This window comes from Colossoma macropomum, unplaced genomic scaffold (genome assembly GCF_904425465.1).
Source record: "Colossoma macropomum unplaced genomic scaffold, Colossoma_macropomum, whole genome shotgun sequence".
Classification (NCBI taxonomy): domain Eukaryota; kingdom Metazoa; phylum Chordata; class Actinopteri; order Characiformes; family Serrasalmidae; genus Colossoma; species Colossoma macropomum.
Window position 1 is genome coordinate 17,216,749 of NW_023494799.1, and position 27,330 is coordinate 17,244,078.

At 40.0% G+C, this 27,330-nt stretch overlaps 1 protein-coding gene across 3 annotated transcripts in view; it reads right to left on the reverse strand.

Annotated features, from left to right (window-relative positions):
- Positions 1 to 1,460: 1,460 nt before the first annotated feature.
- ect2 (epithelial cell transforming 2) overlaps positions 1,461 to 27,330 on the reverse strand; it is a 29,731-nt gene continuing 3,861 nt past the window's right edge. For 2 of the 3 annotated variants that reach the window (XM_036587310.1, XM_036587309.1), the window contains 21 exons: positions 26,610 to 26,792; positions 25,455 to 25,544; positions 25,266 to 25,373; positions 24,093 to 24,166; positions 23,695 to 23,825; positions 23,179 to 23,294; positions 22,698 to 22,760; positions 22,387 to 22,609; positions 21,420 to 21,544; positions 20,822 to 20,941; positions 20,660 to 20,728; positions 20,442 to 20,552; positions 20,240 to 20,336; positions 20,056 to 20,137; positions 19,873 to 19,951; positions 19,315 to 19,434; positions 16,606 to 16,744; positions 14,662 to 14,816; positions 13,987 to 14,094; positions 13,187 to 13,327; positions 1,461 to 2,423 (listed from right to left, as the gene is read on the reverse strand). In XM_036587310.1, coding sequence (XP_036443203.1) covers positions 2,334 to 2,423; positions 13,187 to 13,327; positions 13,987 to 14,094; positions 14,662 to 14,816; positions 16,606 to 16,744; positions 19,315 to 19,434; positions 19,873 to 19,951; positions 20,056 to 20,137; positions 20,240 to 20,336; positions 20,442 to 20,552; positions 20,660 to 20,728; positions 20,822 to 20,941; positions 21,420 to 21,544; positions 22,387 to 22,609; positions 22,698 to 22,760; positions 23,179 to 23,294; positions 23,695 to 23,825; positions 24,093 to 24,166; positions 25,266 to 25,373; positions 25,455 to 25,544; positions 26,610 to 26,792 — 2,424 coding nt within the window. In that variant the 3' untranslated portion in view covers positions 1,461 to 2,333. Of the gene's footprint in view, positions 2,424 to 4,123; positions 4,421 to 13,186; positions 13,328 to 13,986; positions 14,095 to 14,661; positions 14,817 to 16,605; positions 16,745 to 19,314; positions 19,435 to 19,872; positions 19,952 to 20,055; positions 20,138 to 20,239; positions 20,337 to 20,441; positions 20,553 to 20,659; positions 20,729 to 20,821; positions 20,942 to 21,419; positions 21,545 to 22,386; positions 22,610 to 22,697; positions 22,761 to 23,178; positions 23,295 to 23,694; positions 23,826 to 24,092; positions 24,167 to 25,265; positions 25,374 to 25,454; positions 25,545 to 26,609; positions 26,793 to 27,330 lie in introns of those variants that run through there. The other variant, XM_036587308.1, reaches the window with a different exon arrangement.

Here is a 27,330-nt window from a genome sequence, read left to right on the forward strand (position 1 = left end):
TCCATGACTGCATTAACTTAAATGAAGAACCAGGCCACTAAAAGCCAAAATTGGTGATGATTTGAAATTTATCCTGAGAAGATTAAGCTGAATCGAGTTTGTTATTCGAATTTTCAGCTGCACAGAATGGATAGCTCAAAAGTAGCTGGTGAATAGGAGGCATATTTCAGCCTCACACCTGACTTTACAGGGGACCAAATACACTCATTTTCAATTTTCATAATTTAATTTTTGGGGTCTTCTAGTATAGATTTACATGCTTCAGTGTCACAAAAACATCTCATACTGTACATCACTATTCAACCTCTGTCTAAAATGCTCTGTTAGAGCTCCTGTCTTTAAGCCCTAACTCTTGATGAGCTCAGTATGCTCCGATTCGCCAACCACTTAGCGGCATCCTGCTACAAGCTCCACCCCTATGCCATAACCCCTAGTTATTCTTACGATGCCATCGGTTCTGCTGTTTCAGTTTGAGCCAGAGCCCGATCCTGAAAGTCGGACAGAACAAGTTGGTAGACATAATTTATCTTCGCAAGCTAGACTGGAGCAGAGCGTTTTAGAGTGGTAAGTTTTTACTTTGTAGCTCTCACGTGCCAAGTTTGCCAGTTGGCAAACAATAAGGACTGTGTTGCACGACTGCATCATCTTGTGCAGGGCTGGAATTCCAATGAGGCATTTCAGGCAGCTAAAGCAAAAGTGGTTTCTGTGAGAGAGTTACTCCCTCGGGCTTTGTAACTTTGCACATGCCTTCTGCCCAATGACCACTGGGATAGGCACCCCCCGCGACCCAGAAGGATAAGCGGCTTAGAAAATGTGTGTTGATTTGTACAATTTTTTTTTCCCATTCTTCCATCATTTCTTAGAAACCTGCTGATTTTACATAGACTAGAAAGACTTGTGGTTCTTTACCCAAAGCATGTAGTCATTTCAAACAGATAACACTCATCTAACCCTGCCATCTGATGGAAACCTACTTATTCCACAACTTTTCACATCTAGCAAATGTGAGAGATTCATCTTTTTACCCAAAGCACATTACTGCATTTCATACTGATAAAACTGCAACCCCTTCTTTCTTTCTTTTCATGGCATAAAAAACTTCTAACTACACTGTATGTAGGCAACACTTCTCGACCAGTCCCTTCTTTCGTTCCAGTTGTTCACCTCTCATGACCAAATTTCAGAGACAGCACACGTTTACTACAATTCTTTCTTTCTTCACTGCATATAACTCCTTAAATTTCATCAAGATGTCCAACTCTCACATTCTTATTGGCAATGCTTTTTAAAATGAGCTCTGGCTTGCCAAATTAGCTTGTACACAAATGTTGCTTTCTACTTTTCCTAATTGTTCATTTGTTTGGTGGAAACAGATATATCAAACATGTTAATCATTATCTGAGAAACAGTACAGCACTTACAGTTCCATCTAGAGAGGTTATACAAAAAAATGGCACCCATTGGCTACATCCTTCTTTTATTGGAATTGAATAAATGAGATGTGTTTCAAACATAAAACCAGTTACCTAAAATCAATTGCAAATTACTGAAAAAGATCAAAAGATCATATATGAATGCCATAACTGACAAAACAGAAAAGAGGAGTTTGCATAAAACATGAGTATGTGCATACATGTGGACAGGCCACTGAAGCAGCGATTAGTAAGTAACTGACATTCAAATTAAGATCTAAGGGAAAAACAAAGATAAGTGACACTACCACAATGAAAGAAGACCATATTTACATATAAATACAAAAAGAATGAGAAGTTATAGGATTCACATACTATTTATATGGTCAGTTAATTTTTACGAATAAATATGCTTGATGTGTGGACCACCATTCCTTTGTCCTTTAAACACAAAAAAAGGAAAACAGATAATAAACAAACTTTTAGAAGATGCTGAACTTTAGCAATGGGTTTACTACAGATTTTTCCACTGCTTTTCTAATGGTAACCCACTTACATTAAAAGTACTCAGTTGTATAGCTTTATAAAAGCTGGACACTTAAGTTGCAGACAGGCTTCCCCATAAAAATGTTAAGAAATACTTTCATTGGTTAATAATTAAATGGAAAAAAACTATCCCTCTTAAAACAGCTTGAAAATGTCAGTTATCAACATCTCTTTATCTGTTAATTGAATGTGCCCAAACATTTGACACTGGTGACACACAGAGAAACACAAATTACAAGAGTAATCCTTCATTTGGCAAGTCAGAGAGCAGTGATCTGAACTTGTAAATTAAACACGCGCGAGGCGAGAACGGGTGCTGTACCATTGTGCAGAGGTTAATTGGTGGGTGCAGGGAAGCATGCTGAACGGCACAGGTCAGATCAGGTGCGTAGTAGACCGGCTAAAAGTGTGGTACTTCCTCTCAAAAGCAGAGGACAGGTTGACCATTGATGGGGAATGAACAGCCTAGAGAGAGAGAGAGAAGAGAGAGAGAAAGAGAAAGAGAGAGAGAGAGAGAGAGAGAGAGAGAGAGAGAGAGAGAGAGAGAGAGAGAGAGGAACCTCATGGTTATTCAGGATTGGCATTTCTGGACGTATGAAATGCACAGCAGTTCTGACATCAGATATCAGGAGCCACATTGTGAAGCTAAAAGAATCACATTTCTAGGAGACATTGTTAAGTTTTCCTCACTACTCATGTCCAAGTACTCTTTAACTTTGAGTGTCATTCGGTATGGCTGGAGAAGAAAGTGACCATTTCAATATAGAGATTTCCTTTCTAGTGAGTAAAATCGTTCAAGCAATTGAGGGAGTGCTTTACACACTTAAATGGAAGAGGTTTAGCCATTTTGCCCCCTGGTACTGGTTGGTTTTAATGGGCTTTATTAAAAACTTAGTTTATTATAAACTTAGGTTTAATTATATGTTAGCATAGAGAGTGGAAGAGAGAGGGACAAAGGCACATCAGGAAACTGATTGCTTCACAAGGCTGCTCTGTTTATTTTAAAAATAAATATATAAAATACATATTTGACCTTCGTTAAGTGTGTGCTCAGTTGCAACAAGAGTCTCAACTAAAGGGAATTCACACGCGCACACACACACACACACAGTTTCTAATAGTGCATTCTTCCTTTGTAATCTTGCATGGAAATAGGAGGGTGAAAGAGAGGTTAGCAGGGACATGAACCCAATTTATTCCCCTTGCTCTTACCCTGTCTGTTGCTATAACCACCAGCCAGAAACCTTTATGCATACACACACATACACTGTTCTCAGACCAGCCTAATGAGAACTAAGCTGGCCCTGCACTTCCATTGCTGGCCTCTGGACCCACAGAGATGACCAATGGCAAATCAAACCAGCTTCAAAAAGCCTAGTTTTTTCAAATACGTGAATGGCTGGGGCTACCAGTGAAGTCCTAATATTTATCACACATACACTTCAGTACACAGATGCCATTTTATTGGCTTAAATGAGAGGGAAAATGATTAAATCACCGTCATCACACAGTTTATGACTTTGGAAGCTGTATATCACGCTATTGCAAGCCAGTTCACAACCATATGAAAAATGAAAGGGATTGAGGAGGTGCACACCTCCCCCCTTGCCCATTTTCTTCTGTTGCCAACCTGCCACCACATTGTATGAGCATCCAACCTTTCATTATGCAGCACAGGACAACAAAAGCTATATAAACTGTGCTAAGATATGAGATAAGCTAGCCCAGCCCCAGTTTTAACACCTTAACAACCACCTACCAAAACTCTCTACTTGTGGGGAAAATTTTTGCACCAAAGACCAGCTATGGAGTAGTGAGTTAGTACGTCAGAATGCAGATATGGAATTTCTGGCCCAATAAATAGAACCAATAGTACAAAATACATCTATAATAACCAATAATTTTACTTTTCTGCATTTAAAATATTTTTTTCTCCATAATCTGTAAATACGAAATGCAGTGAACTAAGTTATTGGTTATAGTTATCGTCCATTATTCCAATATCGGACCGATATCAACAATTACATTTTTAATTTTATCAGTGAATGATATATCAGTTGCATATATATCGTCCACCCCTATTAGTAAGTGCCACCACAATTCCCCAAGTTTTAGCATTAGTAAGTGAGAGAGCCAGATGTGCTGTGCTCACGTTATACTGCCACCTAGAGGAGGGTCTCTCTGCGGGGGGTGCTGGGGGCCCTGTGTTGGTCTGGGGGAACTAGCAGCTCCCGGCATGGCCTCACAGGCTGCAGCTTCACCTGGGAGGCCTGCTGGCCAATGGTGGACGCTTTAGGCTGGGTCTCTGGAGGGGTGGGCTGGCTACTGTTCTCTGGGCAGCACGGGGTGCGCACACACATGGGCACCCTGGGCCGAGGAGCATTGTCCAGCGAGTTGGAGCGCTGCACTACTGCATTCTTACCGCAGCCACTCAGACTGAATGTGGAGGCGGAGCGAGACATCTGCACTCATGCATGAACACATACATACACACACACAGAAGAGAACATCAGCCCATGTTTGCACCCAACTTACTATCGGGCTAACATCTATGTCACATGTCTTTTTTTCACATATAAAAGAAGCGTTTGCATGTTTTAAATCCAGCAAGCTGAAGATGTAAGGCCTGCTCAAATATTTAGCATTATTAAATAGAACGAAACAGAGGCAAAATATCTTGAAGGAGATCTTTTCAATTTCTCTCTAAAAGAATGCAGACCAACGAAAGCCAGGCTGACAATAGAGAATAAATGGCTACACTGAGAAAACAAAGCAAATGAAAAAAGTCACATGGAACAAGTGACAACAGCACCATTAATTTCAGACCAGCTTCAGTCTCCTAGCAGTCTTATTAAAAAGGTATACTTTACCATGTAAGGTGGTACCTACGATGGAATTCTTCTTCTGGTAAAAGCTTGGCAGCAGTATATTTGTGAAACAACACAAAATCATATATGTGTCAGGCTCCAGTTTTTGCGGGCCAAAACAATGCAGACTTGACCACACTGCCTCATTAAACACACCTGATTCAGCTCATCAGCTAATCAGCAAGGCTTTCATGAACTGAATTCAGAGCGTCAGGTGAGGGTAAACACTAATCTCTGCAACACTTTGGCCTAGAACGTCCCCAGTTTGACAACTAGGGATACATTGATAATTTTTTTTCCACCCACACATCGAGCACAAGTACACGGTTTTTAGTATTCTCCAATATGGAGTCCGATACCATGCTCAATTACCTACTGAGGATTAAACAGTTAAGGTACATTGCACTCTTTCACACTAACAGTTAAATCATCACAATCTAGCTGATTTTAAATGAAGTGCATTAGCTAACTATGCTACATTAGTTACCTTGGATCAAGTAGCACTGCAGTGGAGAAGTGCGAATTTTGTTACTCGTCAGAAAAACACTTTCGTACAGCTGTAACTTAAGTATGTTTCATAGTTTTGAACCCCGATGTGTCTCAACAATAGTCTCTGTAGTGACAGCAGGAATCATATCAGAGGAGCTCACGTGTGGAGCTTTACGTCTGAAGTCTTTTGTTTGGCTGGGTGAGCTGAGCTGAATGTATTCTAAAGCAGGACATACACTGTGTGAGTTTAGAAATCTTGTTCTTTGGAGACTCACACTGTACATTTGAATAGTCCATTGTGTACAGACAAAGCCTATGATTTATATACACTCACTGTACAAAAAAAATGCGGTCCATGCTATGTGAAACATCACCTTTAGCCAGTCTCTACAGACAATTCTGTTCATAAACAATTTCAAATAAAGCCATTTCATTTAAAAGATACAGTCTCTCTAAAGCCTATTTTACCAGAAAAAAAAACCCTGTACTAACATTTACACCTCTGAATTCTATTCAGTAAACGGAGTAAAGTTGCATATATAGACTTTGGTTGGCAAGGTCAACTCATTTGCCTGCATTTTCTAGCCTTCGTGTCTCCACCTGTTTTGGGGAAGCAGTTGCGGCTGTTTAAAACGATAAAATCACAGTGTATTCCTGGTGAGCAGAGCTTCCTTTCACTGCGTTTGTTCATTAGCACGGCAGTGTACACTTGGCTTACGTCACACCTTATCAGTGGGTATCGGAATGATGGCATTGGTGAATTTTTATGAGTAACAAGAGCGTCTCTAATTACAATCCACAGCTGGGTTATAAAGTGCCTCCTAAAAAACAAAAAGAAGAAAGTGAACTCTCTACCATTCTATTTGATGCTGTTGTAAAATTTATATAGTGTCAATTGTTAAAAGGACCGCAAGGATAGAATAAAATCATATATAAAATATTTAGAGATTCTATAAAAATGGTTGGAATAATTACCAGAGATTCACTTATTTACCAGCTCACGCTGTTTTCTGCCATTCTAAATTTGAGATAAACTGCCCAACAAAGAAGCTTAATGCATGCACTGTCTACCACCTTGTACGATACCTTGTATATACACACACACACACACGGCGAGCTGGCTCGCTCCATAGCAGGAATTGTAGCGATAGTTTTGCTAACCCATAACCTAGCTAACATTAGTTACATTACTTGCCGAGTGGTTGTTCGCTCTAACATTTTATCATGGTATTTGTCTGTACATTTGCAAAGGGTTTTACGGCCACTCAGATCTAAAAAAAAAAAAATCAAGTATATCAAATTCTGTTCTAGTTTAAATTTTCTTTTTTGTCCATTTTCATTTCTGAGTAATGGCTTCTTGACAGCTACACATTATTTCAGACCCATGGCATTAAGCTGTCTTCTCAGAGTCTAAGGATGGACAGGTTTTTTTTTTTTTTAAGATCTGAAGCAAGAGTGCAGTGATTGTCTCTTATCTCTCAAAGATGAAAGAAGTTCTGTTTATCTGATGGTGATGGTTTTGGTGTCTACAGGTTTTTTTTTCTTGTACCTTCTCTTTTTTTGAAAATCCCATTTCAGTTATTTCCCTTCGATTTTTTCCCTCCTTTTGCAAGTGTATCATTTTATATCTAATCTCCACAGAACCATCACCTTTAGCCACCTTAGATGCACATGAGAAAAGAAATATGATCTGTTTAGGCAGCTACTTGTGTGAATGTTAGTGTCTTTGATGGGTAACAAAGTGGTACCTTCAGTAACAACTTCTGTTGGGAGGACACAGCTGATAAGTGGCAGTGGTTTAACACCACAAGTGAAGAGTGGACAAATAAAATACTGATGAATTTGATGTACTTCAGGCTTCCGTGTTATTTTTCTGCTGGGTATTTCCTGACAAAAAATAACTTCAACTTAATGGACACTTTGACTGGAAATTAAATACAAGAAAAGCATAGTATTGTACATAACCTTTTCATCTATCTACAACCCCAATTCCAAAAAAGTTAGGACGCTGTGTAAAGTGTAAATAAAAACAGAAGGCAATGATTTGCAAATCTTATCGACCCATATTTTATTCACAATAGAACATAGAACACATCAGATGTTGAAAGTAAGACATTTTACTGTTTCATGAAAAAATTAACTCATTTAGAACTTGACGGCAGCAACGCATCTCAAAAAGGTTGGGACAGGGCAACAAAAGGCAGGAAAAGTAACCGGTACTAATAAAAAAAGATGGAGGAGCAATTTGCAACTAACTCACATGACTGGGTATAAAAAGAGCATTTTAGAGAAGCAGAGTCTCTCAGAAGCAAAGATGAGAACAGGTTCATCAATTCCACCTAAAAATTGTGGAACAATTTCAGAAAAATGCTCCTCAATGTAAAATTGTAAATATTTTGAATACCCCACCATCTACAGTACATAATATCATAAAAAGAGTCTGGAAAAATGCCTGTACGCAAAGGACAAAGCCGACGGTCAATACTGGATGCTCATGGTCTTCAGGCCCTCAGGCAGCACTGCATTAAAAACAGGCATGATTCTGTACTGGAAATCACTGCATGGGTTGTGAACACAGTTCACAGTGCTATCCACAAATGCAAGTTAAAGCTGTATCATTCAAAAAAAGAAAGCCATATGTCAACACGAACCACGGACGCAGTGTCCTGCGAACTCAAGAGGAGAGGGACCATTCCGCTTGTTATTAGCGCACAGCTCAAAAGCCTGCATGTCTGATGGTATGGGGTTGCATTACTGCCTATGGCGTGGGCAGCTTACACATCCGGAAAGGCACTATCAATGCTGAACAGTATATAGAGGTTTTAGAAGAACATATGCTCCCATCCAGACATCTCCTCTTTCAGAGAAGGCCTTGCATATTTCAGCAAGACAATGCTAAACCACATATTGCATCCGTTACAACAGCATGGCTTCGCAGGGTGCTGAACTGGCCTGCCTGAAGTCCAGACCTTTCACAAACAGAAAACACTTGGAGCATCATGAAACAAAAAATCCAGCAAAGAAGACCCAAGACTGTTGAGCAGCTAGAATCCTACATCAGACAAGAATGGGACAACATTCCTCTCCAGCAATTGGTCTTCTCACTTCCCAGACATTTACAGACTGTTGTTAAAAGAGGAGGGGATGCTACACAATGACATGGCCCTGTCCCAACTTTTTGAGATGCGTTGCTGCCATCAAGTTCTAAATGAGTTAATATTTTTCATGAAATGGTAAACTGTCTCACTTTCAACATCTGATGTGTTCCATGTTCTACTGTGAATAAAATATGGGTCTATGAGATTTGCAAATCATTGCATTCTGTTTTTAATTTTACATTTTACACAGCGTCACAACTTTTTTGGAATTGGGGTTGTAATTATCCATCCATCCAGATCCAAACTGCTTGAAATTTCTCATTAATATGCAATATTTGTCTACAGCATTCAAGGACTATGCATGTTGCAAGGCATGTGTACTACATAAGCACACCTACATATTATTGTGTTTTTTTCTGCGCACCAGTTGAGAACATGGAAATAGGATACACTATGATGAAATAATCTTTGGAAGAAATGGAACGTCACCACCACAGTTTCAATATTTAAAATATTCAAACTATGTTGTAAAAGTTCCACACATCATTTTTATGAAGCATGCTGTTGGGTTAATGTCTATGTCATAGAAGTTTAACCTCAACATAAGTCATCAGAGTAACCTCGTAGCAAGGTTAAAAGCTTCACATTTTATATAAAGCAGAGATGGAGTTCAGCATAGGGCAGAACATGAATGTCCATGCAAGCAAACAAAGCCACAAGATATGAAGCAAATAGGCAAGATTAAGACAGCACTAAGGAAAGAAAAGAGGAAAAAACAGAGCAATATACAGAAAGACAGAGCATAAGAATCATTACTGTTTACAGCCCTGAAACCTTCGAAGTGCCTCCAAATGGTTCTATCTTATCTCTGAGACAATGCAGATATCTGGTGAATGCATCTTGTCCCACCACTGACCAGTTTCAACAGCAATTTTGGTGTTTCATTATATTCCATATAATATTTGGACCAGCATTCAAGTCTGCTTTATAATTTGTTTTTTTAAGATCTTAAGGCAGTAATCTGTAAACTGGAATGTAGATGCAGTTTCTCAGGCGTAGTCATTTCCAATATGTCTCTTTTTCTTACTCAGTTTTGAGCTTCTGTAATACCAAATCATTATTGGCTAATTTTATAAATAAATACCAAAGTTAGACTGGCTCTACAACTGATACAATTTGAAAGTTTGCAGATATGAACTGACTTTAGGAATTTTTAACCATGCTCATGCAAATCTTTACATTAACCAAATGTTAACTTGTCAAGCTAATTTTAACCCCATAAACTGCAGGCTTGTTCATCTTTTTTATTTAGTTTTAGTAATATTTATTCAGTCTCTACTATAAATTATTCCGCAACTACTTATGTAGCTATAAAAGTGAGGAATTAACATACAGGTCTGTTAGGATTTAAGGGGTTAACTGAGGGTAAACTTCTGACAGTGCTGTTGCAGTGGGGACGTTTGCATAATTGATCTGGGACTGCAGTTGTCTGGCCAAGACCATTTGCAGTCTATAAGCACCCTCTCTTCAACTGATGCTGGGCCACGCAAGAGTGCGTCCACTCCAACAGGATTGAAAAATCATTCCAACACAGTGAATTTCACATTTGGTAGTTAGATGAAGCCATTGTACCCACACATTAAACCTTCACCACAACTCTTCAATATAAGCGAGTGAAGTAGATAAGAATGGAAAGATACTGTAATAACTGTATAGTAGCAGTTCAAATAAAAAAATGTCCTAAATGAAGACAATTATATATAGTTTTGTATTATATATATATATGAAAAATGCAGTGAAATCTTAAACTACTGCTGCGAACAAATCATTTAACTGCAACACAACTTGTGATAAATTGACTAAAATGATAACCCAATAAACATCACTGATCACAAATATACTAGGGCTGCAACTAATGCATATTTTACTTTACAAACATTCTATGAAGTATTTTCTTGAATTTATTCTAGAAATAAGAAAACCTCAAGACATTTCACGTTAATAACAATGTAAAATTTGTTTCTTACTATTGTTTATCATTTTTATTAGTATTATTTTATTTTATAATAACCTAATTATTTATAACTATTATATAATCATTTATAAATATAATTCATAATAACATAATACTGTATTATATTATTCTTGTGACTTTTTGTAATGCTGGATGATATATTCATTCATTTATTCATTCATGATAAAATATCATAACTCTTTTGAAACATTATCTTAAACATGAAAACAACTATTTGGTGTACTCATCATTGAATGGGGGAGTAGTGATCAAGATTTTTTAAATGCTCAGAACTGCTACTGGAGCTTGCGCTAAACTCAGTGACATCAGTTTTAAAGCCAAGTGCAGTCTGAACAATTTTCCCACAGCTAGCTAGCTAGCTATACTTTTATTTTATTCTTAGACAACGTGTCAACTAGCTAGCAACCAAGTAGTAGGAAACTTATTTGGACTGCTGCCTTGATTTGCGAGTCTCTCAAACTGTGCCAAATCACTCCAATGAGTCTGCTGTGCACTGATAAGCCAGTATTTGGCTTGACACACAAAACTTTGGTTTCCTCACGAAGGTGTGAGAGTTCATAAAAGTGGTAAACCACAATTCTACAGTGCGAGTAAAATGCTGCCATTTCTTTCCTTTTAAAGGAAGATTACCACTTCATTACGCATATCTGCTATGCATCAGGGCTATTTAAAAAATGCAGTGAAAAGCAGCAGGCACACTCGCACAACTAGTGATGGGCATTCTGGCTCTTTTCAGTGAGTCAAATCAATTACCTAAGCTCACCAATAAGAACCAACTCTTTCAGCTCCAAAAAGGCTCTTTATGCAGTAGTAGACTGCTTTCTTCATTTCAAAATTAGCCAAATTAGCAGTATTATCTATCACTACATTTTATGTTATTGAGCCTTAATCTATATTCTACTTAACAAAAGATTATTTAACAGTATTTCAATAAAAGTGAAACTCAAGATGATACGTTAAGAAACGGCTATCCACACGGCCAAACTTACACTGCCCTCCATAAATATTGGCACCCCTGGTAAACATTAGCAAAACAGTCTGTAAAAAAACACTTTACTGCTTATTCTTTAGATCTTATGTTCAAAATATTAACAAAAATCTAACCTCTTTTGAAGTACAATGGTACAATAAATACAATACAACAATAAATCGTACTGGGAAATAATTTTTTTCAAGTCTGTGTGTGCCACAATGACTGGCGCCCCTTCATGTAATACTTTGTGCAGCCTCCTTTTGCAAAGATAACAGCTCTGAGTCTTCTCCTACCACGCTTAATGTGACTGGGAAACACATGGCAAAGGACCTGAGACCATTCCTCCATACAGAACCTCTCCAGATCCTTCACACTGTGAGCTCTCCTTTCCAGCTCGTCACCCAGGTTTTCTATGGGGTTTACATCATGGGACTGTAGTGGCCATGGCAAAACCCTAATTCTGGGGTCAGTGAACCATCTTTGTGTTGATTTTGAGGTGCGCTTGGGATCATTGTCCTGCTGAAAGATCCAAACTATGGCCCAGGTTAAGCTTCCTGGCTGACGCAGTCAGGTTTTTGGAAGATAAACAGCCCCAGGTATCACAGATCCACCACCATACTTCACAGTGGAGATGGGGTACTTTTCTACATAACTATTTTTAGTGTCCACGCTAAACTCACCTCTGGTGTTTGTTGCTGAAAATCTCTATTTTGGTCTTATCTGAACATGGAACACAGTCCCATTGAAAGTTCCAGTAGCGTAGAGTTTGTTGGTCCTTGACCACAGAGGCTTTTTTCCAGCAGCTCTCCCAAACAACTTGTGGTTACATAGGTGGTGTTTGATTGTAGTTTGGAAGAAGTTGTGACCCCAAGAACTAACTAATGTTTGCAACTCCCTGTCTGTAATCCTTGGAGATTCCTTGTCCACTCGAACCATGCTCTTCACTGTGTGTGGGGTCAATACAGACATAGGTCCTCTTCCCAGCACATTCTTAACAACTCCAGTTCTTTTAAGCTTCTTAATTATTGCCTTGATAGTGGAAATGGAATTGTTTACTTATTTACTTGTAACTATTTTCTGATTTGAACAGCTCAACAACCTTTTGTTGTACATCACTGCTGTTTTCTCTGGTCTTTCTCATGACGATGGATGACTGAAGGAATTTGGCCTGTGTTTCATCTCATATTTCCCAGTGAATCGGGAAGTCATGGCTAACCATTTAAGTGTTCCTAATCACTCAGGTGAACTTAATCATAAAAATTATTAGTGGGAATATACAGTTAGATTCACTTATGGGAATTTCTAAGGGTGCCAATAATTGTGGGACACCGATTTAAAAAAAATATTTTTAATGACAAGATGTAGGTTTTTTTCTTCCAATCATTAAACCTTAAATAAAGGTTAGATTTTTGCTAATATATTGAATAAAAGATCAAAAAGTATAAGTAATTCAATTTCTTTACAGCTCATTTCGCTCATGATTACAAGTGGCACCAATATTTGTAGATGGCAATGTATAAGAACATCTGAGACAAAGACATACTTTTAATTGTGTGTATTAGAAAAAGAAGAAAAAAAAGAAAAACAGAAACACTGACATTCAAGGAACACGTTAAATACTGAATGACTGGAAAAGATAGTTCCAAAATGTTGTTCAGGTAATCCTTACAAGCTTGGACAATATAGAAAAATTGATCAAATATCATTAAATATTTGTTGTAGCCCTAAAATACACCTAATTAGCCAAAAGAGCAAGAGATACTTACAGCCAGTGTGGAGCTGCTAGTCATTCGGGACATGTGATCAGGGCCTGTGCCAGGGCTCTTGTCATCTGGGGTACTGCTGGCCATGAAAGCTCTCTGGATCACACGTTTGGGGGTTTTAGTGAATGAGAATGCTCTGGTGACCTGTAAATGAACACACACACACACACACACACACAAACTAACTACTGTATCCAATCTGTAGAAGTCATGTCAAACGCTCTTTTTATTTTGGTACACTTTATTCAGTCACTGAGATGCAAAAGTCATTCAGAGTGGTTTGATGTGAAATGGTGCACTCTAGAGAAAAGATAGATTTCTTTACGATGTTGGTTATAGGAACCAGGGGTCACAAAGTCTACTATGCACATAGTCATTTTATTTACCATCCAAAATTTCCACTGAGTCTACATGTGTCTTCTCAGCTTTTATATGTAAATGTTGATCATGGTAAAATAGCAGTAAATAAAAAAATAAATACATTTGTAAAAAAACAAGTTCATCTTAAGTTTGTGTTCAGATTTTTCTGTGCTCCTGTTCATTCATGAGCACCAATGCTCCTTGGCACATTTAAAAAATATATATAAAAAACAACAATAAGAACAACAGGAACAACAAACAATCAAACAAACAACAAAAATCTGTGGAATTCCCTTTCAAACATGCTCTTTTGGCCATGTGTTTTTGTTGTGTACATGATTTGTACCACTGACCAACTGAATTTGCTACTTGTAAAATACAAAATCAAAAAAAAAAATAAAAATAAATAAATTAAAAAATAACACACACAACTCCCACCCTACCTTTTTTGATGTCTTTTTGATGGCCCTGGAGGCTCGACTCAGTGTGCTGTCCATATCCTTAGTGCTGACTTGAAGGGAGTCGGGATCAGTGCACTGAATCAGGTCTTCCTGTTTTCAATAGATGCCCAATATTTAATAAAATATACAGCAATTCTGCTGCCATGTCAAAAGACAGTGTGTGTGAGAGAGATTTAAAGGAGGTATTCATTGCCACCTAGTGGAGGCCCCTGTTTGTGCAGGTCAGCCAGACCAACATTCACCTGCAGGGCTTAGTGGAACTGTTCTTTAATTATAAAGGGAAATATATACATCTGTCTGACTAGAGCCAATTACACATGCCGTTTGGCAGGTCTGAGCCTACACTCAGGCATCAGCACGAGGGACCTGTGGCGCTGCAGCATGTAGATAAAGCCATCTGCCTCCGAGGTGCAAAGTTCAAGCACAATTCCACTTCTAATTACATTAATCTGTCTTCCAGCTTAACCACGCTGGACAATCTAATAGGATTAACCAGCACCAAAAAGGCCCATGCGCTCCACCTAATTTGTTGCTGTAATAAAACGAAGCGGGGCCTAATAAAATAAATAATTACGTTAGGGGCCTTGTCAGCCTCTAGACAAGGGAAGCTACAGAGAGGGTCATTTGGGGGTAGGGCCAACCAGCACGTGCACTCACCGCATCGGCCCTGCAGATTGTGTTGGCCACTTGGCGGCAGAGAGTCTTCAGCCAGGCTGATTTGAGAGTGTCTTCGGCAGTGAGCTGAAAGCTGAAGAGGAGGTTCTCTTGCTCTGTTGGGGGACGCACGACCAGGGCGAAGGCATTCTGACAGTCTATACATCCAGAAAAGATCACACAAACACACACAAACAAACATACACACACACACACACACAAACTCAAGTTTAGATAATACAGGTAAGGAGACATTTTAGGCTAGTTGATGTAGGTGGATTGCTGTTGGTTAGTTAATGGGAAGCCAAATGCAGAAGCCAAACTTTTCCCAGAGTTGCCGCAATTTCCCAACTGTTTGCCCATACCATGCATGACACAATCAACAATGACTAAGGATTTGAAATATTCCGTCATATTCCAAAATGATAGAGCTGCTTTCACTGAAACCATTTGAAAACAGAGGTTACTTTCTGTTAGGGATGATTTTGCATTCTGTCTAATTTTGATATTCCAGTACCTGTAAGAGTTAATGAACAGATATTTGGTTAACCGCAGGGACAAAAAGGGCTTTGGCTGGTAAGATATTGTAGTTCTTACACAAACAGGGTAAATTGATGCACTAGTACTAGGTTAAAACAGTAGCACAGAGAGAACATTTAGCTGCAAACTGAGGTGTACATTTGCTTTATTATACAAAATTTTCTGGTCACTGCTGGTTTTTGTGTTGATAAGGTTAGAGTAATAGAGGCTGCCACTTTGGATAAGCTAAAGCACTAAAACTAACCAGCTCAGCAGTACATAATAACTGGTGAGCTACTACCTAGGTTTTATTCTACTCAGTGAATAATGTGTCAACATGTTAGTTTTTTGAAGTAACACTGAGAACACTGTTCACTGTTTTCGGTTCTAGCTAACTCTAGAATTGTTGGTCTAGTTACAGTTGCACTACCTCTGCCTTTTCAATCACAACCTTAGCAATACATCCTTGGCAAAATGCTCATGTTAAGGCAATTAAGTACCACAGTAGCAAAGTACAATACACTAAGTTTATAGTATACAGAACTGTCATATTTTACATCCTGATTAAACCATTACACCATTCCACTGAATTGTTGGCTTGTATATTCTCTTCCTGACCATCAGTGATGCAGCATAACAAATACCCAAATGTGATTTCAGTATCTCAATACTGGTATGTGGAACGACTAAGCAAACACTTGAGTACCCACGCACATCTCTACTTCCTGTATGAAAAGGTATATTTTAAATATTCATTTCTGTGTGTTATTTCTTTGGATGAAACTTCTAATTCAGCTCAACAGAACTATCTAACTCAAATACAATGAGTACACTTTATTTTGTCACTGTTTATATTATTGGTTAATGTGCACATTTTGATTTGTAAAGACCCATTACAACTGAACAATGTAAGATTTTTCTGAATGTCTTTCACTGGCCAGACAGCTTGTTGGAAAAGTGGAACATGAAACAGTGAGACATTCAGACTGTTCTTTCCTACCAATTCAGTCCTCTAAAAATATTCTGGTCGCTAAGCGGTACAAAAGCACACCGATTCTGCCTGTGTGTTTCTGAGTGGCACTCACTTGTTGGCAATTCAACAGAAGCACGCTACTATCCCAATAGTTCCACAGCAAATGCAAGTTAACCTGACAGCAGCTCTGAAGCCCAGAAAGAGAAGGTTTGAGGTTGGAAAGTAAAGCTAACTGTCATTACAGTGCAGAACAGTATATGTTTCTAGGCTTTAAAAAGGTAACGGCGAGTACTCCTCCAAGACTTTTGACGAGGGTGTAGTTTCTGGGTGCTCAGTAGCTGTGTGTTGGTAGGGGGCATAGCAGGAATGTGTGAGTGGAAGACCATGTAGGGGGAATAAGACTGCAGATATATGTTTAGAGGCAGGTGGTCCAAAGCAGTTGATTCTGATCTCACCCTCAGTGTCTTGCAGATCCAGCACCCTGCGGATCTGAGACAGAGGCATGAGCGCGATGTGTTTGAGCTGGGCCGGCGGCCGCGTCTGCCCCATTGGACTCTTGAATGTACTGATCACCTTATGCCTTTTCCTGGCAATCTAGACACAAAACACACACACACACACACACACACACAAGAAATAAAATCACTTCCTGCATATGCCTAATGCAGCTTATCATACAGTAGGTGTACATGGAGGCTGTCAAGTGTGTGAATCATTGATCTATGCTGTTCTAAAGCTAAATGCCCATGCTCATTAGGGGCCCTTTAATCCTACGGCACAGGGCCCTGATAAGTGACGCGGCAAGATGCAGAGCGAGAGATATGAATACAGAGGAGTTCATCGATGAATAATTGAGCAGATAGAGCCCCAGCTCTCCCCTCCCTCATTAACACGCCAGACCTAAAGCTGGGCAAACAGGACAGCCACAGCACACACGAACCCCCGCCCCATCAAACACGACCCCACACTAATCAGGAAACAGAGAGCAGCAGAGTCAGCAAGCATGGACTGCACATGCATTAATTATTCCTTCTTTTTGTTACCCCCACTCCTCCCTACCATAAACTGAGTTAAGTGCTTATGGAACATTAAAGTCTGTAGCTGGATCCGAAACTGTCCTATTCACTACATAGTGCCATTTTGTACTGGTGTCCACAGAAGATCCAGTGCACTCACACAATCCCACAATGCACCACGACGGTAGTGTTCAACCGATACACCCTAGGGAATAAGGAATACCCATAATACACCATGTTGTTTTGTTTGAAGATTCACACACAACTTATCTGAGGAAGATAGCCCAGCTACAATAAGAGCATCTCCACAGACCTCTCTTCATACTTGTAACAAGTGTAAGTAAGCTCTTCTCATGTGTGCAGTTAAACTCAGTATTTATAGGGAACTGGTGACATGGCACTTAGTGTTTATTCGACAGAATCTGCTGTTGCACAGTAAATAGCAAACCTGTATGACGTAGTGTCCAAAATCATTTACTACCATCACAAATTATATGTTTCCTATAACAGTTTTTTATATAGTTATCTAGATTATGCATGTAGGGTATAGTGATTAGAGGACCATTTTGGACACAGCGTGCAATTGGGAGATGATAAAAGCAGAGGGGGTGGAAATGGTGTTGACCGAACAGTGCAGTCTTGGGGAGGTCCTTAAACATAAAGGAAAGTCTGTACACATGCATACAGTACTGTGCAAAAGTCAGAGACCACCAGGAAGTTCATTTTTCAGCGTTAGCAAAAAAAAAATATGAAAACACATACGCATATATTATTTTTTTGAGTATTTAGTGTGTCCACCCTCTGCATTTATTATAGCTTCCATTTGTTTTAAGAGATTTGCTTTCAGTTTTTTAAAGAAATCTGCAGGGAGATTGTTCCATGCCTCCACTATACATTCACACTTGCAGGTGACGTAGTGACAGGCGACTAGTCATTTCCTAAGAGACCTCTTAATCTGTAGCCGTGATATAACGTCAAGCGACAATCTAAAATGTTTGTTTCAAACAAAATCCGCAGACCGATCATAGACATGGGGGTCCAAGGTCCCCAGTGACTGCTCTATGAACCTTTTGTTCGTACCAGCATTTCGTACCTATTCCCAGCCGTCTCGCGCAAAAAATGGAAGAGAAACTCATAAGCTCGTAAACTTCTAGCAGTGGTTCATTTACGTTTTACACAAAACGGCAATAAATATAGTACATATTTTACATTTTCTTGTCAGCAGCTTCACAGTGTACACGCCCATCACGACAACAAGAGCGGCCTTGAACACACCCACAAGAAATGTGAACGTACAGTTAGTTGGTTGCATTTTCAGCTTCAATCCATTTAAGTCCAAACACATTCAATTATGTTGAGGTCTGGGCTCAGTCAGTCCATTGTTCTCAGAACACCAGCTACTTCTTTCTTTGATTTGAAAATTTTCTATTTTTCTTTGTTCATTTCCCATTCCCAGTAACTGCTTCTTGACAGCTACATACACTTTTAGACTCACTGCTGAGTTGTGTTCTCACAGCAGAAAGATGGATTTTTTCACATCTGAAGCAATAGTGAAGCTTGGTTTTCTCTCAAAGATGAACATTTTAATTACGTTCACCCAAAGGTAACAGTTTTGGTAGTCTACCAGGTCTCGCACATTTGTCCCGTTTTCTTTATAGTTTAATACCTTCTTGAATCCCAATTTTGGAAACTCCTGTTTTTGTCCCCCACTTATTTTCCTTTAACCTTTCCCTTATTTATGCAAGTGGATTATCTTATATATAATCAGCTCAGAATTTTCTACTGTAAAATCAATAACTTGTACTTAATGGCCATTCTGACCGAAAATTAAATAAATGAATGGTGGTCTCTGATAGTACTGCATGTTCACAAAGATGGCACATTTAAAACTTGTTAATAGGAATAACCGTGTGTAAGACAATGCTTGTCAGCTGATAGAATATCTTCATTAAACAACAAACAGATGAGTAATGCACATTTCATTTTATACTGCATATAACAACCACAAGCACAGGTTCAAGATTTCCCTTGTCAGGTAATTCACATGAAGCAAAATACGATCATCAAGTGACTTTTTATAAAATGTATAATTATTCGACAGAGGCAAAATTAAGATACATTTCTTAATGAGTGCAAGTGTGAACTTGCCTCCAGACAGTCGTTGAAGAGAAAGAGTGTGACATGTTCGCCACGGTCACAAGGCTTGTCTCCCAGAGCAATAGTTTCCACTCTGTGCACCAGACTCCGATGAGACGACAACAGATTGGCCTGCAAAATACAAATATACAACATGCATACCAGACTAGCTGCTTCATCGCTCTCCTCAATTGCATTTGATTATGAATAACAAAGAGGCAAGAAGAGACTTGCTTATTCACAGCCTCTTTCTAATGAGTCACAATCTCTCTGATTGATCCAAAACAGGGGATTCCAAAAAAGATGGATGTACATCAATACATTCTGTACAGGATTTAAAAGAAGAAAAGAGCAAGATAATAACGTTGACTACACAAGATGCAAAGCTTTTACAAGTCCTGACAGAAAGAGAGGAGCACAAAGGAGTGCACTGTTTAATTAAGTGAAATAAATAGGGATGTAAGCTTGACTGCACGGAGGATAGGAACGACGTGCCGGCACTGTGATTTAGAGATTAGCGGATCGTCACCATGCATAGAACTCGGGTGAGTAAACACACAAGCGACTTACAGGGCAGCCATCCACTTCGTAAACCACATCAAAGATCTGCTTCTGGCCCTCAGTCTTTCTCTTGTCTTCGTTTATATGGCTGAATTGAGAGCAGAAAGAAGATTCAGGACATGGCCCTTGATCAGGGAAGAACATGGAACGTACACCATGAGAAAATGATCTGAAATAGACTTAGCGACTCACGTCATAACCTCTTTGAGGGACTCAATGGCCTTTTCCAGGGTGTCTTTATCAGGATTATCATCAGAGGTATGCTTTTTAATATCTAAAACAGTACAGTGCAGCAAATAAATGAAAAAGAAATGTTATGAGGACAGATTTTAAGAATATCTGACAGAATGTGCCTGTGTGTGCGCACATGTCTCACCGTTGAGCAGGAGAGCAACACTGGGTAGTCTCTGCACAGGACGAATCAGCAGCTCTACCAATGTCTGTCGCCCGCACTCAGGTTTGGACTGATTGATCTAGACGGGATTTTTAAAAGGAATACCGGAAAAAAACCAAGTGAGGGATGCAGTGGGTCTAGAGCACTCTCTGAGCTTGCAGACACAGAGAAAAACAAATTATACCTTTAGGAAGGCATGAAACCTCGGCTTCTGCTTCTCACACCTCACAATCGTCTCCTTGCTCATCTCAAAGAAGTTGATAAATGGTGGGTAAGCTCTCACCAGCTCTCCAGACTGGGAGAGAGAAAGGGAGGGGGTATTACAAAGGCACAAAGCTGCTGCCAGCACAGACCCACTGTGAAGATCACAACACATGAAGATCACAACTCTGTCACACTCACATATTTCAAAATGATGTCTCCAACGCTCTTGTCTTCCGACCAGTTCATCACCAGCTCCTCCAGGTCCGCCTGTCCAAAGACATTCATCAGCATTAATATCCACTCTGGATGAGTCAGCAGGCTTACCTGCGCCATCACAAGTTCAAACAGCTGTCTGCCCACCTTTATCCTGGTATGGACTTCATAAATATCTGGGATGCTGCCAAAGATGGTCTTAATCTCCTCTTGAGCCAGGATGGGCCCTCCCACCTGCCCCTCCTTCTCCAGCGGATGTTTGAAGAGCTGAAAAAGGTGCAAAAGGCTCATGATTAAAGCCTACAGGCAGGCAAGAGCCTCTTCGGATGCTTAACAATCAAACTAATAATCAACTTGAGCATTTCACCTGTAGAGTCAGGCAGACTTTGTTATATTTCAACCAATAGTGACAATTGAGAGGGACGATCAGTGTGCTCTAATGATGTTGACATTGCAGCAATCTTTATGAACCTCATCTATCATTTCTGGATACTACGTGTGTGAGTTAGTGTGTGTAAGTGTGTATCTGTGAGAGAAAGCAGGTTCCATGGGGCACAGGTGTTTGGATGTTGAGTGGGCTGTGCTGACCATTCCACTGTAACACAAATCTAATTCATTTTCTCCCTCACTGGTTTGGAGCACTGGTACAGCCCGATAAGGCCGCAGGCAAGCACTGTGGATTGCCATTGTGTGTGTGTGTGTCTGCGTGTGTGAGGAACTGAGTGAGAAAGGGTGGGAGAGAGACCTGCAGAACTGTGGCCAGGATATCCACATAGTTGCTCTCTGTCTGGTACAGTTCCTTGGATACCTGCCATCTTGCCGACTGCTTGGGCAGGACCGGTGTGGAGCTTTTGGAGGGCTTGGCGTTCTCTGAAATGCATCAATGCATGTAGAGAGGTGAGCAAGATCATCTCTGACAGCACACACATATTTCCCCTCACTTTTTCATCCTCCTTCAATATAGAATATTCAGATTCCATTCGCATGGTTTTACTGATTGCAGTTTATTATAAGAATTGCGCAGTAAGCGGTCCACAGATAAGCTAGAGCTGATTTTCACTTCTACTTCTACTGCATGGATTGAAACTTACTAAACCAAATATCTAATGGATTCTCAACCTCTTTTTACTTGAAAGAGCTATTAAATATGCATAAGCACTTGAAATATACTCTCTGCTGTTCTTGGGTCAGCCTGACGTCACCTGCTGAGCCTGACTGAGGTTGCTGGCTGCACAGACTCCCTGACTTTGGGGAGGAGTCGTCAAGTGAGAGCTCTGTGTATGTGTGCTGGGCATGCTTAGCTGGCCTGTCTGAGCACTGGAAGTGCATGTCCTTCTCTGAGGTCTTTTGTGGAGTGCTGGTACAGTGGAAGGGCCATTCCCTGCTTGTCCTATTCCTTCTCTCCCACTCACTCCTCCTCTTTACTGGCCTTCGCTGTCTATGCCTGCCCTCAGTGCTACGCTCTGCAACAACAGTGCAACCTCACACTCTGCTCTGCCTGCCTTCACATGTATACACACACACACACACACACGTCTTTTTCAGCCTGCGCTACAGGACTTGCCCGTTACCATTCAGTCCTGTTTAACTCCAACAGAGATGTTGGAGCTGAAGAACCTCTGGGGTTGCAAAAGTTCAACATGGAGGTCAAGTACTGAGCAACCTGACAGTACATAATAATAGGTTGCCCTGTGTGTCTCTCTCTAACTCACCTGCCAGAGCCTTACAGGTCTCTGGAGTGTTAGAGATGTCCAGTAGGGAACCCATGGACAGTGAGTGCTCTGCTGAAGGCCTTTTGCGTGGGGGGAAGGGTGAAATCTCAGTCTCTTTCGTGAGCTGGGCCAGAGTGTCCCGCAGCCGTCGTCGCTTCCGATTACTGGTGGGCGTGGTAAGGGAAAGAAGGGACACAGCCTTCTTCATTGCAGGGCTCTCCGACTGAAAAAAAGAACAATTGAGAGTAAGAGTAAATATTATCCTGTCATGTTTAAAAGCTATGTCTATCGTAACTTTCTATATTCGTTACCTTCTCATAGGAATACATAGATTCCCCAGCTCGGGCATCCATCTGGATACTTCCCCAAAACCACTTAAAACAAAGATAAAGTTAACAGTAGATATTAATAACTTATTTCTTTTTGGGTTGTCTTCAGTTTTATTTACTTGTTTATTTTACTTGTTTCCTTGTTTATCTTTTCCAATGAAGGTATGTTATATTTTGGACCAAGCTTTTTCAAAAACTCTGATTACCTGATAAATGGCACAATAATTTATAGATTACTTGATCGCTAATGTAATTGACAGTAACAGGCCTAATACTGTTCAGGGAGCAGTGATTCGCATAATTCAAACCAGTTGTATGTATACAATGAGATACACAAATGCCTTTTACACTGGATTCCTAATAGTCATATTAAGCAGTCCAAGTAACTTTAAGCTGTTGGCTTTCATCCACCCTTATGCAGAACAGGACACAGAAACTGCCAGAACAGAGAGCAGGTCCTCACCTCCTGTTTCACAACGTATAGTCTCTTAGATGGCACAAAGGGAAGCTCTTTAATGGAGTTCTCCTCCACCACCAGGTGAGTGCACTTCTCATCTCCGACCTCCAGAAATCTGCCACCTGCAGCACGCAACAAGCTTGCAAATTGACCTTAAAAATCATAATTTGAGTCGAGCCCATTTCTTTGGGCGTGCTCAATGCCTTGAGATTTTTGTCACGGCCAAAAAGAAAGTACTTCAAAAGGTAATTTCTGAAAGAGGGACCTCCCAGCAAAACGCTTCTATGTAATGGCAAAACAACAAACAGGCCCCACTGCTCTATCTGAAGAGCTGAAGAACATGACCTTTCAATCTCCTTTTATCAAACTCGGCCGGACTCAGACCTCTCCAACATTCAGCACAAAGCACAGGGAGTTTAAATAAATGTAAAGAGAAAAAAAGCCTCAAAATACTGCGCTACAAAACCACTTTGTAATTCTTCAGTGGCAGTTGCTGAAAGAGTTTCAGAGATGATTCTGTACCATGCTTCAGTGTCCTTTCCTCCATGTTGTTTTTTTCCTCCTCAGAAAAGCCAAGAAAGCTTAGAACGCAGTCCTGAAATGGAGGCACTTTGAAGGCTGTACGGAACTCTTCATCACCTGCATGGAAATTGCTGCAAGCAGAAGGTTTGCATTAGCCCCCACAATGCAAATATGTCATAATAAACATATGTTCTTGGAAAGCACGAAATTCATACTTTTTTGACTGATTCTGATGAATTTCTTAGGAACAGAGAGCATAAGGCACCCTGTTCACAGTGGGGAGAACAATACCATCCAGGCTTCATGTAAATCACTGAAGTCTCAACATTAAAATGTGCCAAGTAAATATCATAATTCATACATTATTATTTTGCTACGGGGCAAATCTATGCACTCACATGTCATCCTTGTGCTCCCAGGCCTTGTGAATCCAGTCAGGGGTGAGGATGGGTGTACCCATACAAACAGCCAACTAGAGAATCAAAGAGAGAGAGAACAAAAAGAAGAATGAAAGAAAAAAGTTAAAGAAGGACAGATTACGAATCAGACGCTGCCGTGATGCATTATGCATATGCGCCTAATGCATGATTCAACCTAATTCAGCAGATATTTCCTGTGAAGAGTGATAAATATGTGCACCCTTAATCAGACACTCTCCAAAACAGCCCTCTAAACTACTCAGCTATGGAGGATGGATTTGCAGAACATCTGGAGCTACAAGACAAATGCAGACAACTGCCTCCATTAAAACAAAGCGCAATTACTGGAACTGCACAAATGTTCCTGCAGTGTTTCCTCTTGAAACAATGCTCAAGAAGGGAGAAAAAAGCAAAAGCCATTTAAAAATGCAGTTTATTAATGCAACACCAAAAGCAGAATTTGCATATAGGATCAGCACTGACTGCTCAGGTAATGGGATGCATCACACATATGCGCAAAGTGCAAATGAATTCTCTGTAATTAGTATTTTGGCATTTTGTATATTTCTATTTTATATATATATGTTAATAATGCAATATTGGTAAATTACATTTTAAATAAGTATTTTGGTCACACATTTTTGGTCGATATTTTGACATGCATTTCGGTGCACTCAAGCACAGAGGGGACTCTGGGTTCTAAGAGGCAAAGAGGATGAAAGAATGGGGAGGGGAAAAAACCTCAAGCAAATCAATAAAATGAAAGGCTCTGTCGTTCTCCAAGCCGCTCCTGGAGGAGAGAGCCCCTCTTTATATGGGCTTTAGAATGGGGCTTATGGGCTATGTGCTAGCGCACTGAGATATTTGATCAGCCCATATCCCCACACTCGAGAAACACAATTTTTCTGCCACACCTTTGGGCTGCTAAAAGTTCAATACAGTCGTTAGGATGAACTGTTTGATAGGATAAGCCTGTAGCCTGCCCAGCATTACCTACTGATTTTCTGATATATTTAAAGCAATAAACTGAATATGGGATTAAAAATAAAGCAAATGGAGCCAAAGTCAAGAATATCGCTGCTTCTTACATCCATCAGTTTTATCCCTGTTTTTCTAATCAAGGTGCATATGATGGACTGTTGAAATACAAACCCTGTACTTCTCTCCGTGAGTGGAATGGGCAATGAGATGGGTGACTTTAGCACTGAAGTCCTTGCGGATGGTGCCACCCATATGATGCACCAGGTTGACCAGGTTTACCTGAAGAACAACACACAAATCATGTGAGGCCACATCAGTGAGAGCAGGTATTAAAAATATCTGCCTGATGACTGGACTCACCACTTCTTCTTTCTTTCGGAAGCCAGTGAAACATAGCGACAAATTCAGCATGGTGGTAGAGTAGAGAGGACGGGACGAGAATGGCAAAGGCTACAAGGAGGAAGCAAGTAAGTAAGCAAGAGATTTTATAATTATAAGCACAACTATGGGAAAGAAACAAAGTCTATACACAACACATTTTAAAGCTGCATTATGTGAGATTTGGAGACCTCTCTGGTGGAAATGTGTAATTCTAACGTCCGTTGTGCTTTGGACCCCTTCCCTGAGCGTATGAATCTGATGATTGTGATCACCCTGAAAGAGTATTCAAAGAGAAACTTTGGAGTTTCAAACCTTGGCGAATGACATGTCTTCTGAGGATGCATCTACGATTCTCAACAATTTTTCATCAGTATACTGTTGATTTTATGTTTGAGACCTAAATATTGAGCTCGACCTTCTTTTTGAGCATGTACATGTGACGTTAGTATGTAAAGATTTGCGACACTGTCAGAAAAACTCCCATAAAATTCGACAAAACCTCTGATATGTTTTTAAATCTTGTCTCAGTAATGCTACTTCTTTCAGATAACAAAAAAAAAAAAAATCTTACATAGTGCAGCTTTAAACAAACACAAACAAACAGAAATAAATATAATCAGTCAATAATTCCTACATCCTACTTCAGATCCCTATTTGGGAACACACTTTTGCCATCCATTTCACTCTCCAGCTCAGGCCAATGTCCTGGCTTTATCTTTAAGGTGGAGGAGCCAGCAGACTGCCCTTGCTTACGTCTTAAAGTTGTGAGGTGCCTGTCTCTATATCAGAATTTATCTAGCCACAATTGCGTGGCCAGTCGCATGTGCACAGCACTGACAACTATCACAGGCAGCTGAGCAGGTGCTGCTGCTTACACAGAGATAACTGTAATGCATTTCTCAGGCTTCGCAGTAACAATCAAAAGCCGCTTATGAATCAATTTCCATTCGAAGAGCAACTTTTCTGTCGTTGCAGTTACCTTACGCTGACTGCAGGCGTATGTTAAATTGTGCCTTGACAATATTGGAATTACAACAATTTTACTGCTTGTGGAGAAAAAAAAAATTCTAGACAAACATAGAAGTCACTCAACGGTGTGATTCAGTGATTGTGTATGGGTAAATAGAGTCTTACCTCTCCCTTCCCAGCACAGTGAAATACCACAGGAGGCCCTAAAATGCGGTTGTCATTCTTGTATAAATAGCTGTAGTCTGGAGACTGGAAGTCCTTCAGTACAAAGACTGTCTCAAACTCTGCATTCTCTCCGTCCCCAAACTCTCTGACATTGTCTGTCTTTATACAGGGGACATTTATGTCCTGATGGGACAAGGAAACAGAATAAAAGTCAAAAGATACTTGTAAAGACAGGCAGTTAAAAAAGGTGTTGGAAAACATGGAGCAAAAATTCTACCACCAATAATACACAAAATATTCTGATTGGAACTGTTCAGCTGTAAAAATGTCTTGACAACACACAAAACTATTTTGAGCCCCAGAATAATTACGTAGGTTCTGTGAACTCTGAAGTCAAGCAAACTTTTTCCATCAACAATCTAAGTGTATTCAAACATATTAAAAGCAAGAAGGTGTACAATAAAGCAGTCCCAATTTTTTCAGAATATCAGGCATGAAATAACGTGTGTATCATTTGTAACTGAAGTCCAACAAGGCATATTTCAGAGGACATATTAAAGAGTTCTGACACAGAGGTATTACAGAATGACACATTCCAGTGAAGCAGCCGAGCTGCTTGTCGAGGGACGATTTAGGAGGGAAAGACACACAAGGACACAGGTCTCTCTTGTTTACTGAGAGAGGGCCCACTGCATGATGAAATGCAGGCAGGCATGAGGAG